The sequence below is a fragment of the Colius striatus genome, chromosome 10 (genome assembly GCF_028858725.1).
Source record: "Colius striatus isolate bColStr4 chromosome 10, bColStr4.1.hap1, whole genome shotgun sequence".
NCBI classification, from domain to species: Eukaryota; Metazoa; Chordata; class Aves; order Coliiformes; family Coliidae; genus Colius; species Colius striatus.
The window spans coordinates 21,036,338-21,051,195 of NC_084768.1; the positions used below are offsets into that span (position 1 = coordinate 21,036,338).

At 48.7% G+C, this 14,858-nt stretch overlaps 1 protein-coding gene across 2 annotated transcripts in view; it reads left to right on the forward strand.

The window, feature by feature from the left end:
• The first annotated feature begins 9,281 nt into the window (after window positions 1–9,281).
• Window positions 9,282–14,858, forward strand: part of SMG7 (SMG7 nonsense mediated mRNA decay factor) — a 53,898-nt gene continuing 48,321 nt past the window's right edge. For both annotated transcript variants that reach the window (XM_062003375.1, XM_062003377.1), the window contains exon 1: window positions 9,282–9,635. In XM_062003375.1, coding sequence (XP_061859359.1) covers window positions 9,607–9,635 — 29 coding nt within the window. In that variant the 5' untranslated portion in view covers window positions 9,282–9,606. The remainder of the gene's footprint in view (window positions 9,636–14,858) is intronic.

Consider the following 14,858-nt stretch of genomic DNA (forward strand, 5'->3'; position numbering starts at 1 on the left):
ATCCACCTGTGCACTCAGCATTTGAGAGCAGCTGCACTCTGCATGTCCCCCCAGTCCTGCTCAGGTGACCCCTGGAGACCTCAGGCCCACGTGGGCCACCTGACTGCCCCAGCCCCACTGCAGCATCGCTGAAGCACACTTTTCTAGGGCCTCATGGGGAAACTGGCTTCAAGGGCTTTAGCTTCACCCAACATCCCCATTCCACTTTCCTGAAGGAAGCAAACATCAAACAGATGCTGTGGGCGTGCCAAAAAATCAGATTTCATGGCAAGGTAAATCAGTACCAGACTGAAAGACTGACTAATTGATTTGATTTCTTGTTTGTATGTGTCATTGCTTTTCTGCACTAAAGAAGCTTCTCACCCCAAGAAAGGACCAGCAGAGCCCTCTCTGCTCACAGCCACTGCAGGCAGAGCTGTGAGCAGCTGCTTTCAACCGCTTCCCAAAGGCTGTCACTTATCTCTGGCTCCTACACTCAGCCTTTCCTCCTAGCAGGGAGTTGACACCCTTTTCCCTTTCTCTTCCTTTATCTGTCCTGCTCCCTCTGTCCAGAAGAGGTACCAATTGCAGGGCTTCACAGCCACCTCTCTGCCTTCCCTGAGCAGTGGCACTCAGCCCTGCCCACAGCAGTGGGTTGCATTTCTTTCTGTCCTGCTAAGAGGAGTTATTTCCAGTCCTTTTCTTGAAAACCTTTGCCATGCCAACTACACTGGGTGCTAGGGTGCTCATTGTTCCTGTCCCCATGAGATGTGAAGGAACAACACCCCTGGATGAGGAACCCAAGGAGATATTGAGGGGGTCTTTAAATCCTGGCTGCATACCCTTGGGAGCAGGTGATAGCAAGTGTTGGTCTCCTGCACCACATAAGGGTGCAGTAACACACCTCAGCATTTTTTTAATGTTGATTTTTAATTCAAGCTAAGATGGCATTGAGAAAGACTGATGTGGAGGCAGCTGATGTGCTCTGCCCCTTGCTCCCTGTCTCTCTCCTTTGACTCCATTCACTCCCCAGGGAGATGTGGGATATATTAACAGGGTGCTCTCGTTTGGCAACAAGCCATCTCGAAATCCCTTGGTGTTTGAGAGCTCACAGCTGCTTTTGAATAGGGTTTGCAGGTTGCAAGCTGCAGGACAAGGACCAGAAGGAAAGCAGGCAGAGCTGTCAGTACTGAAACAAACCATCAGAAACCCCGCCCATACAGCACATACAGCATGGAAAGGAGAAAGCAGTTTAAATGCATTAGCCAGAGGTTCTTACAGATAGGAAAAAAATTAAATAAACCACTAGGAAAATATTCTCAAGTAAGAGAAAGAAAATGGTGTTAAGGGTGTGTAAGTCTACAGTGAATCTTGTTTTCTCACCAGTGGAAATCCAGGTGGGGAGCTTGCTGATGCAAATGTGAAATGATTTGGGTTCTCAGAGATTCACTCTCTGAGTGTTAGTCTCAGAGCCCAACAAACCCCATATGAAGAGGCTGGTAGGTGACAGGGCTGCAGGATGAGCTTACCCCAAAAGGGAGAGATTTGCTGCTTTAGGAAAAATTGTGGCTCTGTGCAGTTTAACACTGGTGCTGTGCTCAGTATAACTCTGCCTTTAAAACGAGAGGCTTCAATTAGTGTTTATAAGCCTCAGGGTAACAGCAGAGAAAGAGGACATTCTTCAATCCTTCCTCAGTCACATGTGTGTGCTGACTGACTGGTCCTCTGTGTGCTCATGTTTCTCCCTCTCTGTTTCACAAAATTTGTTCTCCAATTGTGTTAAAAATTAGACAACAGGTTCAAAAGATAGAATCATAGAATAATTTTGGTTGGAAAAGACTTTTAAGGTCATTGAGTCTAACCACTAACCAAACACTGTAAAATCCACCACTAAACCACATCCCTCAGCACCTCAGCTCTACGGCTTTTCAATATACATCCAGGGATGGAGACTCTACAAACTCCATGGGCAGCCTATGACAGTGTCTAACAACCCTCTCAGGAAAAATGTGCTTCCTAATCTCAAATCCAAATCTTCTCTGGTACAACTTAAGGCCATTTCCTCTTGTCTTATCACTCGTTACTTGGGGAGAAGAGACCGACCCCCACCTTAACACAACCTCCTGTCAGGTAGTTTTAGAGAATGATCATGTCTCCTGTCAGCCTCCTCTTCTCCATACTAAACACCCCCAGTTCCCTCAACCACTCCTCATCAGACGTGTTCCAGACCCTTCACCAGTTTTGTTGCCCATCTCTGGACACACTCCAGCACCTCCATGTCCCTCTTGTAGTGAGGGGCCCAAAACTGAACACAGCACTTGAGGTGTGGCCTCACCAGTGTTGGGTACAGGGGGACAATCCCTGCCCTGGTCCTGCTGGCCACACTATTTCTGATACAAGCCAGGATGCCACTGACCTTCTTGGCCACCTGGGCAAACTGCTGGCTCATGTTCAGCTGCTGTCAGTTACACCCTCAGGTTTTTTTCCTCCAGGCAGCTTTCCAGCCACTCTGCCCCAAGCCTGTAGCACTGCCTGGGATTGTTGTGGCCCAAGTGCAGCACCCTGCACTTGGCCTTATTGAACCTCATACAATTAGTCTCAGCCCATCAATCCAGCCTGGCCAGGTCACTTTGAAGAGCCTTCCTGTCCTCACGCATATCTACTCTTCCACCCAGCTTTGTATCATCTGCAAACTTACTGAGGGTGCACTTGATCTCCTCATCCAGATCACTGATAAAGATGTTAAATAGAATAGGCCCCAGCACCAAGCCCTGGGGAACGCCACTGGTGACTGGCCAACAACTGGGTTTAACTCCACTCCCCTCCACTCTCTGGGCCCAGCCATCCAGACAGTTTTCCACACACTGAAGCGTATGTCCAAGCCATTGGCCAAAGTCTAATACACCAAGGGACAGAAACTTCTTTCCCTTTGGAAACCAGGGAGACCTGGATTGCTGTGTTTTTAGTGCTGGTGTATGAGATGTTTCTGGGCAAGCTGGTTTCCATGCTGGCAAAGTGGGGATAACAATGCTTGTTCTCCTTTGTGGATGCTCCAGTGTCTCTACCAGAGGAAGCACTCATTGCTTGTGTGAAACAATGGGGCAAGCTGTCATGGTTCCTGCATGAGAACAAAGCTCGGGCTCCTCTTGGCTCAGTGATTTCTCCTGGTGATGGGCCCAGAGTTCTTTGGCTCACTCTACTGTACATCAGCACAGGTTTTGGATGAGAGCAGCATTGTGACACTACTGGTTTGTTTCCAGTGCAGAGCTGTGAGAAGTCAGTAGGGAACATGGTGCTTCTCTCCTGCATGTTCCCACCTAAGATAGTGTCCTACCCCCTTCCCTTGGTGTGATACAACTCTGCACCAATGTGAAATGTGGGGATTTGCTCTTCACAAGACTCCTCCACTGACATTTGAGATTGATCTTTTTTTTGCTAATTTTAACCCCATTCCCCACTAATTTTTCACAGGAAATTTGGGAGGGAGGCATCTTTTCCCTTCAGCTTTCTGCTGAAGGGTTGCACCACCTCCAGCCATGGGAGCATCAGGTGCTGCTGTTGCAGGAGAAGGTATAAATGGAGATAACTGTGTGTGGCCAAGTTCTCCCACTGCCTGGTGATTCCCACCAAGCCCAGCGGCTCCTTATGTGCATGGTCAAATCTCTCTGCCTGCTCCACTTCATGCTGGGCTTTGGCCTTAAACACCAGATAGTGAAAAGTTAAGGTGACATGTCCAGATATGTGTTCTGGGTGAGGATGAGGCCTGGCCAGCATTGCCTGTACCTCTTCCTTTGCCTTCCTGCTGCATGCCAGGGTGGGGATGTGGTTAAGCACCTGTCAGCAACACTGCTGGTTTTGGCACAGATAAAGCCTGCCAGGCTGTGTGTGATCAGCCAGCCTGAGGCACAGCCCCAAAGGTGTGCACCCAGGGCCAACTGCCTGGCACAAACTGGGATGGAGAGGGAGCTGCATGCATGGGAAGGGCCTTTGTGTGCAAAAGGTTATTTTACCTCTTTTTTCACAATGTTTTACAACCCAGCCTTTCTTTTCTTTGCTGCTTTTCCTGAATATATGGGTGCCAGTTTCCCACCAGTGAAGACAATGGCCCCAGCCACAGGAGCCAGATGCTTCCTGACAGCCCTCGCTGTGACTGCTATGCAGCCCCAGAGCGCCCTGAGATCCCCAGCCAATTTGGGCTCTGACCCAGTCTGTGGTGGCAAGCAACCATCTGCCATCTGCTAAGCTGATACAGCAGGACAGAGAGAGGGCAAAAGGATGATTAGCAGGGGTTTATTCTCTCAGTGACTTTCATACTCTGACACAGGGAGCTTGTAGCAGCACTGCAAAACCATTGCCTGTGGGATGTGAGAAGTGAGGCTAGACTTATTAAGCACACTTGAAACATTGCCTGTGGTTGGAGGGTATTTCTGCATGCAGATCTGTCCAGCTCCTTGCCATCCAAACAGCAGGGCCATGCAGCAGGAGGCAGCAAGATCATGCCTCTGTGTTCTGGGATGAAGGCTCCTTGGTCCTACCAGCACTGCCTTTCACCTTATTTCTCCCCTGGGGCTTGGGAGAAGGAAGGGTTCCATCTTATGGCTTTTAAACTGACAGTTTTCAAACTCTTTAAAACAACCCAAGTCTATTGGAGAAAAGGGTGATTCCTGCTGAGGGTCAGGAGCAGGAAAGGGCTGCTCAGCAAGGGTAGACGAGCAGAGAGCTGAACTTAAATGCACCTCCCAAACAGAGGATGGAGGCCCTGAGGAGGTTCCTCACCTCTCTCCTGGCTTCTTTGCACATGGATTGATCCCAGATGTGACCTGCTGTATGGGAAGTGCCCAAGCCCTGAGTTTGGGCACCCTTTCACCGTCTACCCCACATCACTCTGCTGCTGGACCCAGCAAGCACAAATCAAGTCCTTTGGCTGTGTCATCCATAGATGAGCAACTGTGAGGTGAGGAGTAAGAAGGGCTTAAGCCAGTCATGATCCCAGCTAGGCACAATTTGGAGCCTTCGCTGTCTAGAACTAACAAAGGGATTCAGTTCAGATGTTCAAACAAGGAGGGAGTAAGCAAGGCTGAAGAGCAGCCAGTTGAAAGAGATGACTTAAAACTGAGGGCTAAAAATTCGTGAGTAGCCTTGGGAAGTGTTGCCAGGAACCAACCAGTGGCTGCCTCCTCCAGCTCAAGAATTTTTCTCAGGGCATGGTTCATCATGTCCTGGAAGAAGCTGCCAAAGGGCATCGTGCGATAAAGCTCCCATGGGCTCCCGAACATGCATTGAGGTGTGGTGCCCTCTGCAAAATGATCCCAAGTGCTGTGCAGTGTCTCTGGGGCACTGGACTGGCTTTTCAAGATATCTCCTTGAAAGGTCAGCTTGGTAACAAATTTCTCTCTTGTCCATATTCAGCAGCTGAGCATTGGCCACAGATGCAATTAGCTCTGCAGGCATTTTAATGTCTCTAAATCTGTCTGAGGTTACAGCTCAGGCTCGCAGCATGGATCGATCTGTGCAGTCACAACTGGAGCTGCGTTGTGTAGGATGGGGGAGCCTCTCGGTGTGGCTCCCCAGGAACAGCTGCTATCTTTTTCCCTTCGAAGAGGGATTTAGCTTTCATTTAGTGTGAAAGGATACTTCTTTCCAGAACTTACTTACTCTCAAAGAATTAAACCCATTAGATGTCTTATGAATTATGAGGATTACAAGGGATTTCTTGAAGAGGTGACACCTATTTTACAATGTTTTTCTTTGTTCTGAGTGATATTTGTAAAGGAACAGTGAGACTTGAGAAACCTCTGTACGGTCAAAATTCCCCAAGCTTTGTGTATAGGCTCTATTTGGAGAAATGAGGTTATAATTAGGGTAAAATGAGGCTTTCATCACTAACAATTAAAAATCTAAGTAGTATAATCTGGGATGACAACAAATACATTTTAATCACATTAATATAATTACTGGGAGAGGTGAATATGGGACAAAATTAAGGTTGTTTAGGTATCTTCATACTTTGTTTTTTCTGTCAAGTTCTTCATTGGCTTTTGCATGTCAATTTCCCACATTTGCAACATTTAGGTTGAAATAATCACCAAACCTGCAGAGAATCTGGCATTTTACTATTCAGTTGTCAAGCTATACTCTCACCTTTCTTTGATCCCAGGTTTTCACCCTGAACAGCAGGAAAATGTGATGTCTCAAAGAGCTAAATGCCAGAGTGTGGCACTGAGAGGTCTGGCCAGTGCCCACATCTGTATGTGAAAAGAGAGGGAGAGTTTACACACACAGAAAGAGGACTCTGCACTGCTCACAGGATGTTAAAGATGTTAGTGTTAATGAAGAAGGATTGTATCAGTCTGTGATTTGGTCCCTCTCTTGGTTCCTATCTGTTGTAGTTTTGCACACCCAGCAATGAAGCACCACAACAGTCTCTTGTTTGGTGCCCCCCATTCAGCCCCACCCTCATTAGGATGGCGGAGGCCCCAGTGAAATGGGAGGAAAAAGATAACCAAGGATGTTATCCTGGCAGGGAGTGCTCACTGCCAATTATGGTTTTGGGCAAAACAGACTTGACTACTCAACTTAGAGCTGCCTCAATGAAGGGCTCTGCTCAGCAATTTATATTGGCATTAAGCGGGCTAAATAACACCAGCAACAACACCCATCTGATTCTCCTGAACATACCTAGGGCTACCTGTTCCCCACCGCCCAAGACTCAGAAGTTGATTCTGCCCCACATGAACCTGTCAGGTGTTTTGGAGTGGCTCTGGAGGTGAACTGGACTCAGACGAGACCAAACAAGGCAGCTGCTGACTCAGCACTGCCTGCTCCTTGCTTCTGCTTGAAGTGGGCATAAGTGCGATGCCTCAAGGGAACGCTTTGTGGCCTCCTGGGTGAAACCTGTGTTCATCTGCCCAATACATACTGCAGAAAGCCAGAAAGAGCCACCTCCTCCCTGGCCAAAATGCCCCAAAATAGAGTGTCTGCCTTTGAATTTCCCCTCTCCTGTCAACATACAAATGCAGAGGTCAGGGCAAGGCAGCTCTGGGAACTCCTGTTCTCACACATCCATCCTGTTGAGCTCAGAAGATCACTTGCAGTTGCAGAGAAGAACAGCCTATGCTCAGTGACTTAATCTAAAGTCCAGCACTGTGCTAAAGTGAACTGGAAAATAAAGGACCACCTTTTATTTTTAAGCAACAACAGTGCAGATTGATTTTAAGCAATAACACTGCTTCCAGGAGGGCGTGAGGCAGAGAATGTGCTGGCATGCTCATTACAATCTGGTAGCTACCTTGTAGTCAGGCTATATGATATCTTTCTCTCTGGGAGGAAGCATCTGGCAGGGGATCCTCTTCCACAAAAAAAAAGCAGAAAAAGACAGAAAAGCAACAGCTTGTTAGGCTAAACCTAAGGAAGGGAGGCAGAGTTCCTAGAAGAGCCCCTGGGAGAAGAGTGATGGAGAAAACTGACAGGAAAATCCCAAGTCAGCTTTGTGGGAGGCGGGAGGTTTACGGGGAACCTGCACTCCTGTGAGGTTGTGGCTTTTCCTGCTTAATCCAAGTTGTTCTGGTGGCACCACTCTGCTGCTGTGAGATACTGCAATCAAAGGACAGGAAGAAGATCTGGCTGTAAATGGGGTGAAAGTGAGGGGCTGGTTAAAGGGAAAGTGGTGCTGGCTTAAGGTGCTTCTGCTTTTCAAAACTTGGCATGTTCAACTCCCCCCTAAGGAGAAATGATGGGTCTTCCATATCTGAAGAGCAGAGGCAAGCTTAAGGTATCTGTGCAGTAGAATGCGCAGCCTGGGGGTCTGCTTGAAGATGCAGAGTCCCCTGAGCCCAGGAACCAGGACATGAGGCTCCAGATCACACTGGACATGCAGAGAAGCCGGGGGAAGTACTGGACAATGTGCCTTGAGAGATGAAGCTTAGAAGAGTGGCATGTGTGCATTGATCCAAGAGATACAATCTCATAGAGTTCCTGGGGCAGCTGTGCAGACTCATCTGGTTTAACTCAGGACAGGCTCCAGACAGGCAGCAGCAGTCCCAGTTTTCCCAGCACTCAACCAGTTTGCTCTTGCTCTGCATCTCAGAGCCTGCAGGGAAGGAGGCAGAGCCCTGAGCCCTGCTGCAGTGCCTGCCCGAGGTGCTGTGCAGGATTCAAGGGGAGGCTTGCTGGAGTGCCTCACTGCCCAGCCCTGATTGCACTGAAACCAGGAAACCGATTCTGTAGGCTTCTGTTTAAACATGTGGGGCCCTGAAAATCATTTCCCTAAACACATTCTCATTTCAACCTGAAAGTGCAGGGATTTTTTTTGAAATATGATCTTTCATCTTGTCCTCAGAGTCGATTACATGCTCAGATAACACTGTTTGCATTAGCCAGCCTCCTTGGTGCTCACCTGATCCCAAAATGTCATCTGCTTCATTTCTTCAGGCTGGTCCATTTAGTCAAATGGCCACAAAGTGGGTTGTTTCCTGCCTGAAAAGACAAGTTGAGCAAAAAATGAGTCACTGAGTCAGCATGGGCGGCAGCAGCACATGGTGTAAATAGTGTAAAACCTGCAAATATTTGTACGTGATAGACTGCTGCACGGAGGTGAGAGGCGACTGCCCAATGTGCCTGTGGCACCACCTCCATAGCGAGACCTGCAGCCACAGCACTGGCTCTGGAGCTGTGGGTCACATCCCTGCGTGAGGGATGCTACATGCCTGCACTCTTCACCTCCCAGGAGCTGGGGCTGCTGCCGCCAGCAGTTTCAGGTAATGGAGGGAAACTGAGATGAGGGCCATTCGAGATACTTTGGGGTGATCCCCGAGGCAACTCACCTGAGCAGCCAAACCCAGGGAATCCTTTAGTGTGGGCAAGCAAGGAGGCAGGGAACGGGCTGTCTGGTTCATGTGGGATGACCAGACCTACTAGCACCACTCCCGCTAAAGCCTCTTCTGCCAGGAAAGTGGCGAGGCTGCCCCTTGCCCTCAGACCGAGCGGCCGGGGCTCCCCCGCAGCGCCATGGGCCGCCGCCTCTCGGCAAGCCGATCCTCCCGCCCCCCCGGGCTCCTTGGAAGGGAACCGGTAAACAGAGGCGTCGCTTCGAGAGCCCCGGGGCGGGAGAGGCCGTGGCGGGCGGGAAAGCGGCGCGGTTGCCGTGACGACGCCCCGCTGCCCCTCGGTTGCTATGGCAGCGGCCGAGCCAATCGGCGGCCGGCGCCGCGGGTCGCTGGGGGGGAAGAGTTCGCCGGTGGCGCCGCCGGAAGTGCCGCTGGGGGCGGGGCCGGCCCCGGAAGAGCGGCCGGCGCGGCGGGAGTGTCGAGGCGCTTCAGCGGGGCGGCGGGGAGGCGGGCGAGGGCCTGCCGGCGGTTGCCAGGGCCTGCCGGGGCCTTTGAGGCCGCCGCGGTCCGCGTTGCTGGGGCCGGCGGGGCGCGGGAGAGGTCTGCCTGGTCGGAGCGCAGAGCGGGGACACTCCCGCCCCTTCCTTCCTGTCGCCCCTCCCCCGCGGCGGCAGGCCCTGCACGGGAAGATGGCGGCGGCGGCCGGAGGCGGCAGCGGCAGCAGCAGCGGCGGCGGCGCGGGGGCGGCGGGCCGGCCCGGGCTGTGAGACCCGCGGCGGGACGGGGCGGCGAGCGGCGGAGGATGAGCCTGCTGTGTGCGCAGTATCTCCGGTGAGAGCGGCCGGGAAGCGGCGCGGAAGGCGAGGGGGGGTCGCCGCCTGCTCCGAGGCGAGGCCGCGGCCAGCGGCTCTGGAGGCGGCGGGCAGGGGGAGGACGAGGTCCCCTGAGGTGTGAGGAGGCCTTACAGCGAGGAGCTCGGGACTATGAGGGGGATGTGACCAGGAATGTGTGGAGACGACCTGGCCGCCACGTTACCGAGCCCCGCAGTGCTGGTGGGGAGCGGCGACCGAAGCGGGACGGAGCCGCGTACCCGCAGGCGGGCGGCCCGAGTCGCCGCTTAGCTGAAGGCGGCCCGGCGCGGCGAGGGCTTCCCTGCAAGGTCAAGCCGGTGCCTTGCAGACGCGGGGAGAGCAGAGGAGACCACCGGCTTCCCTGCCGGGATTCTCCATCCTCGTTTGAGTAGGTGCTGTGATAACCTGCTGCTGCAGAACGACCGCCAGGTTTGACGCCGGCAGTTAAACGAAACGTGGACTCGCAGCCCCAAAAGGTGCTGTGAGAGAAGGGAAGCAGCAGGAATCGTCTCAGCTCTCTCCAGTCAGCCCGCGGCCTGCTGAAAGTCCTCTGTCACGGCTTGTGCAGTTGATCGATTTGGGGGATAGTCAGCTGAGGGTTTGGGAGAGCACCGAGTCTACCAGAGTTCTCCTGCTTTGGAACGCTTTGCTGGATGGAAACTTTCCCGAGACCCTGAAGTCGAGAGTGCTAGATGCTGCACGTTGATATGAGCAGGACTTTGATAGACTTTTGGGTGAAGTTATTTGGCTATAAAATGCTCTTTTTTTGGTGATTTCAGAAAGTTGTAAGATACAAATTGCTTCTGTAGCTATAAAATGCTAAATACTGTGTGGTCTGTGACATGTTGCTCCCTCCAGCCCTTCCAGAGCACCTCATGGAAATGAGGCAGAAATGGCAAAAGGACATCCACACATTTTCCGAAGAGTCTGGGGGCTTGGGAAGGATTTCAGAGGAGTGAATTCAGGGAGGTTTCTACATTTCCAAAACACTTTCTATCCAGGGTTCTGAAACATTTCAGCAGTCTCTCTACTGATTTTCCAAATCTTCCTCTTCTTCCTCATGTTGTCATGTGTCTCTGTCTGCTTCTGCCTCCTTCTAGTAGTCCAGGTCCTGTCTCAAGTTTATCTTTTCAAAAAAGAAAAAAAAGCAATCTGCTCTAACAGCAAGTTTATGGTCCTCTTTCTCTTCCAGGCTGCTAAGCCCCGCTGTCTTAGAAACTTCTGCATTGTTTCTTAGTACATTAGGGGAAAAAAGCTCTTAAATCTTAAATTAATGTTTCTGTACCAGTAGAAGAGTTGCTTTTGCATTGTAGTATATGTCTGAATATTATTGTAAGCCCTTGTTTCCCCCTTCCATGAGGTTTTGTCTGACTTGTGTCATTCCAGGGCAGTACTACCGAAGTCATGCTTGTCCTGCCCCACTCACCTCCTGCATTACTGGACTCATATTCTGCTGCACCAAGCTGGACATCCTCTTTACTTGCAAGCCTGTGGGCACTAATCCTCTATTTCTCCCAGCTGTGTTCCTCCAGCTCTCCTAGGCCTTTATCACTTTCATGGCTGCCTTGTTTGTATTGTGCCTCTTATAACCAAACTGAAGTGTCTGGACACTAATGTGTTAGAAGTAGTGATGCTTGTCTTTGTCACCAACAACCTTATCTCATAAAAAAACCTCAACAGGACACTCCCCCTCCCAAGCTTGTCAACTGCTTTGTAGTTGGCAATTTTCACCTTATCTGTCTAAACAACATTTGGGTTTGCTCTCTGTGTACAGGGTAAGCTTGGGTAAGTTTCCTTAAAAGCTGTGAAATGCTTTTCACATCTACAAAGTGTGTTTTTGCTCGATTTCCATAGGGCAGATATTGAGCTGTATAGTACTGCAGCCCAAACTCGTAAAGAGAACTGGGAATAGAGTCTCAGCCTCTCAGAGCCAGTTCTGTTAGTGCTTTGCCTTAAGGAAGAGGTCATTCTCCTTGTTTCTGTAGCATTACAAGCACAATTTCAGTTTAGTGGTGAAGGAACAAATAGACAAAAGTATGAAGATATGAAAAGGTAGCTTAACAAAACATTGTGCCAAATGAAGATGTGGCTCCTAACGTGTCTGCTAATTTTCATTGTCTTAAAACTAAGGAGGGACAGAAAAGCTTTAGTCAGAAATCTTTGTATTGCAAGTTTAGACAGAAGAGAGATGAATTTCTTAGATGACGATGTAATGGTCGAATAACTAGTGAAATAATGACTCTGCAAGAATCAAGATGCTGAAAAAATGAACAGGGAAGAAAGGAGTTTTAGCTGGACTGCCTTAACTCCTCTACTACCAGTCTCTTACTTTGTGTATAAGTGTATATGATTCAACTGTTTTAAAATGCCATCCTTAAAAGATTATGCCCCTTCAGCCAAAAGTGCAAGAACAGAAACACCTGAGACTCCTACAGAAATCTTACAGAAAGAACAAAGAAGGTCAGACTGTGTCTTTGAAAGGTTGCGAGAGAGTCTGTTTTTAACTCATCTTCATATGTTGTTAGAAAGAGTTGTTATTTTGCTTTCCTAGTCTTATTATCCTTTTCAAGGTCACCTTTTAGCAGTGCTGGAGTGTATTCTGTCCCATCTAGTTTCTTAGTTCCTTCTCTTGGGTCATTGTCTGAATTACTTCTCAAAGATTTGCATTACATCTGGTCAGTAGACCTTTCAGAAGGTTCTTTCAAAGAGCTCTGAGGAAAGACAGGCATGGGTCATGTGAACCATATTCAAGTGAACATGTTCATCTCATCTGGTTACAAATTTGTACTCATGTGATCTGTGCTGCTTTGAGAATTTACAAATATTCCCCGTAAATCAAATGAATCTCATGAGTCGGTCATCTTAACAACAAACATTTCATGAATCCTGCTAGGTGCAGGAGACACTTTCAAGCAAAATGCCACTACTGATAGGATTTCAACATAATAGCACAGGAACTTCTGAGCACCTCCTTTTCATAAGGCAGCATCCAGCTTTGGTCCATGTTCACTTTAAGGAAATGACCTTCATGGCTAGTTGTGTGTGTTAATGTCGAAACATAGTTAACTTGGATTCAGAAGTTGAGCCATTTGACTGAGATGTGACTGTCTCGATTGCATTTTGCGAAGATGTGAGCTCCGGTTACTAGTTAAACGTGGCATTACCCTGGTAAATTGTGGCTTTTAGCATTCTGTAAACACAGAGTGAAAAGTGCTTGAATTACAGGGCTTGATCACAGCTTAGAAATTTTAGTGCTGACAAACCAGTAGGTAGTTTCCTGTAGTCTTATGATGAGGCTATAACCAACTTCATTAAAGGTTTGACTGCTTTAATAATTTAAATTGTGGCTCTCTTTTCAAAGACTCATCAGTAGCTCCATTAACTTCTGCCTCTACCCTCTCTCTCCATTGGTGCTCCTTTGCTGTCTGCCAGTTTGTGATGCACTTCTTGCAGTGTTTCCTCCCTGTTAATGGAGGAGGGTAGAGCAGAGGTAATTTAGTGCTGCAGTCTGTGCGTATGAGCATGTCCTGGTACCCATTCCTGATAGGGATAATGTAGAGCTGATGATGGTAGTGCTGGGAAGGCACAAACCGGAATACTATTTGAAACCAAGAATGAGTCTCTATGAGACAGGCAGAGTCAATTATTATTTTGAGAGTACAGAGAGGAAGAAATTAATAAATATAACGTCTTAATAGAAGAATGTGTACCTGCAGCGTGCTTCCTGGAGATCACGAGGTAACTTGGGCTGGAGGAGACCTCAGGAGGTCCTTGTCCAACCTCTTGCTCAATGCATGGTCAGCTCTGGGATAAGAGTGGATCTTGCTCAGGACTTGATCCACTAGGGTCTTGGAAACGTCAGCCTTTTGGGGCATCCTGTGCTATTCCTTGACTGTCACTGTGGTGGAAAAGATCCATTCTGAACCTCTTGTTTCTTAACTTATGCCTATTATCTCTCATGCTCCATGTCACTGTGGAGAGCCTGGCTCCATCTTCTCAATCCATTCCTTGCAGGCATGTGGGTGCCCTCAAGCTTTTCCTGCCCCAGGCTGACCAAGTCCGGCTCCCGTGGCCTCTCCTCCAGCCTCAAATGCAAATGCTCTAGCCCTGAGTGCCCTGAGGCCTCTGCTGACCTCGCTCCGCTTGATCTGCATCTTTCTTGATTTGTCTTGATATCTGAACAAGACCAGTGAGTCTTGGAAAATGTTCCCTCCAGCCTTTTTTATGTCCTGAAATGATTAATGCTACTTTCATACATTGTTTACTTTTGAATTTTAAACAAGGGAGAAGTAGTGGAGAAATCAAATACTGTGTTGGCTTTTCAGGAGGCACCTATTAGCATGACGTTTTCTTTGAGGGGACATAAAGGGGAAAACATTCCTTCTACTCTTCTCCCTTTTTTTTCCTTCCATGCAACATTTTTCTAGCATTTGATAACTAGAATTGCTGCCAATATTCAGTATGAGCAACACTCCTTATCCCTCTTCAGGGGTGAGGGTAATGGTTTCAAAAGGCAAGTAAGATTGATGATGATTACTGCTTAGTACCAATCAACAAGCATTTTGTAGTGACCTGTGAAGTAAAAAGAATTAGAATTTAAAAAGTGTTAAGCAATTCTCCTCAGAGCTTTTTGATGAAAGAACTTCACCTTGCCGAGAGCCCTGCCACAGCACACCGGGCAGCTATTACTTGCTCCTTCCATGGGGATTTGGATTATTAAGCATCCTTCTGCCACCCAGGGATAACTAATGCTAAAGTCACAAGTTGGTTGGGTGTGCTATCAATCATAGCTCTGTTACTCTTTCCCAAGACTTGTGCAAACATAGTGCTTATCACTTTAAAAATTCTCTTTCTCAAATGTCTTTAACAAATGTTAGCAGTCTTCTACAGAGGAATGGAAGTTAAAAAGTTGGTTTTTCTGTGCATGGAATTTGAGTTGGCTCCTCTGTACGGAGTTTGAGTGCAACTGGTGCACTATGTGCAAAGAACGGATAGATCTGCATCCCTAGCAGTGAGGATTTGAATGCATGTCCAGTTTAGCAAGGAGTGAGTACCTTTTTCTGCTGGAGAGACTGACAGGAAACCTACCCTGTTTAGATGTCTGCTGGAGGTAAGAGGACTGCAATAATCAGAGAACTTGATGTTTTTTGCTTAGTACTTGTCAAAAACATGGCTGTATAGACAAAGAGTGGGTTTTAAACTT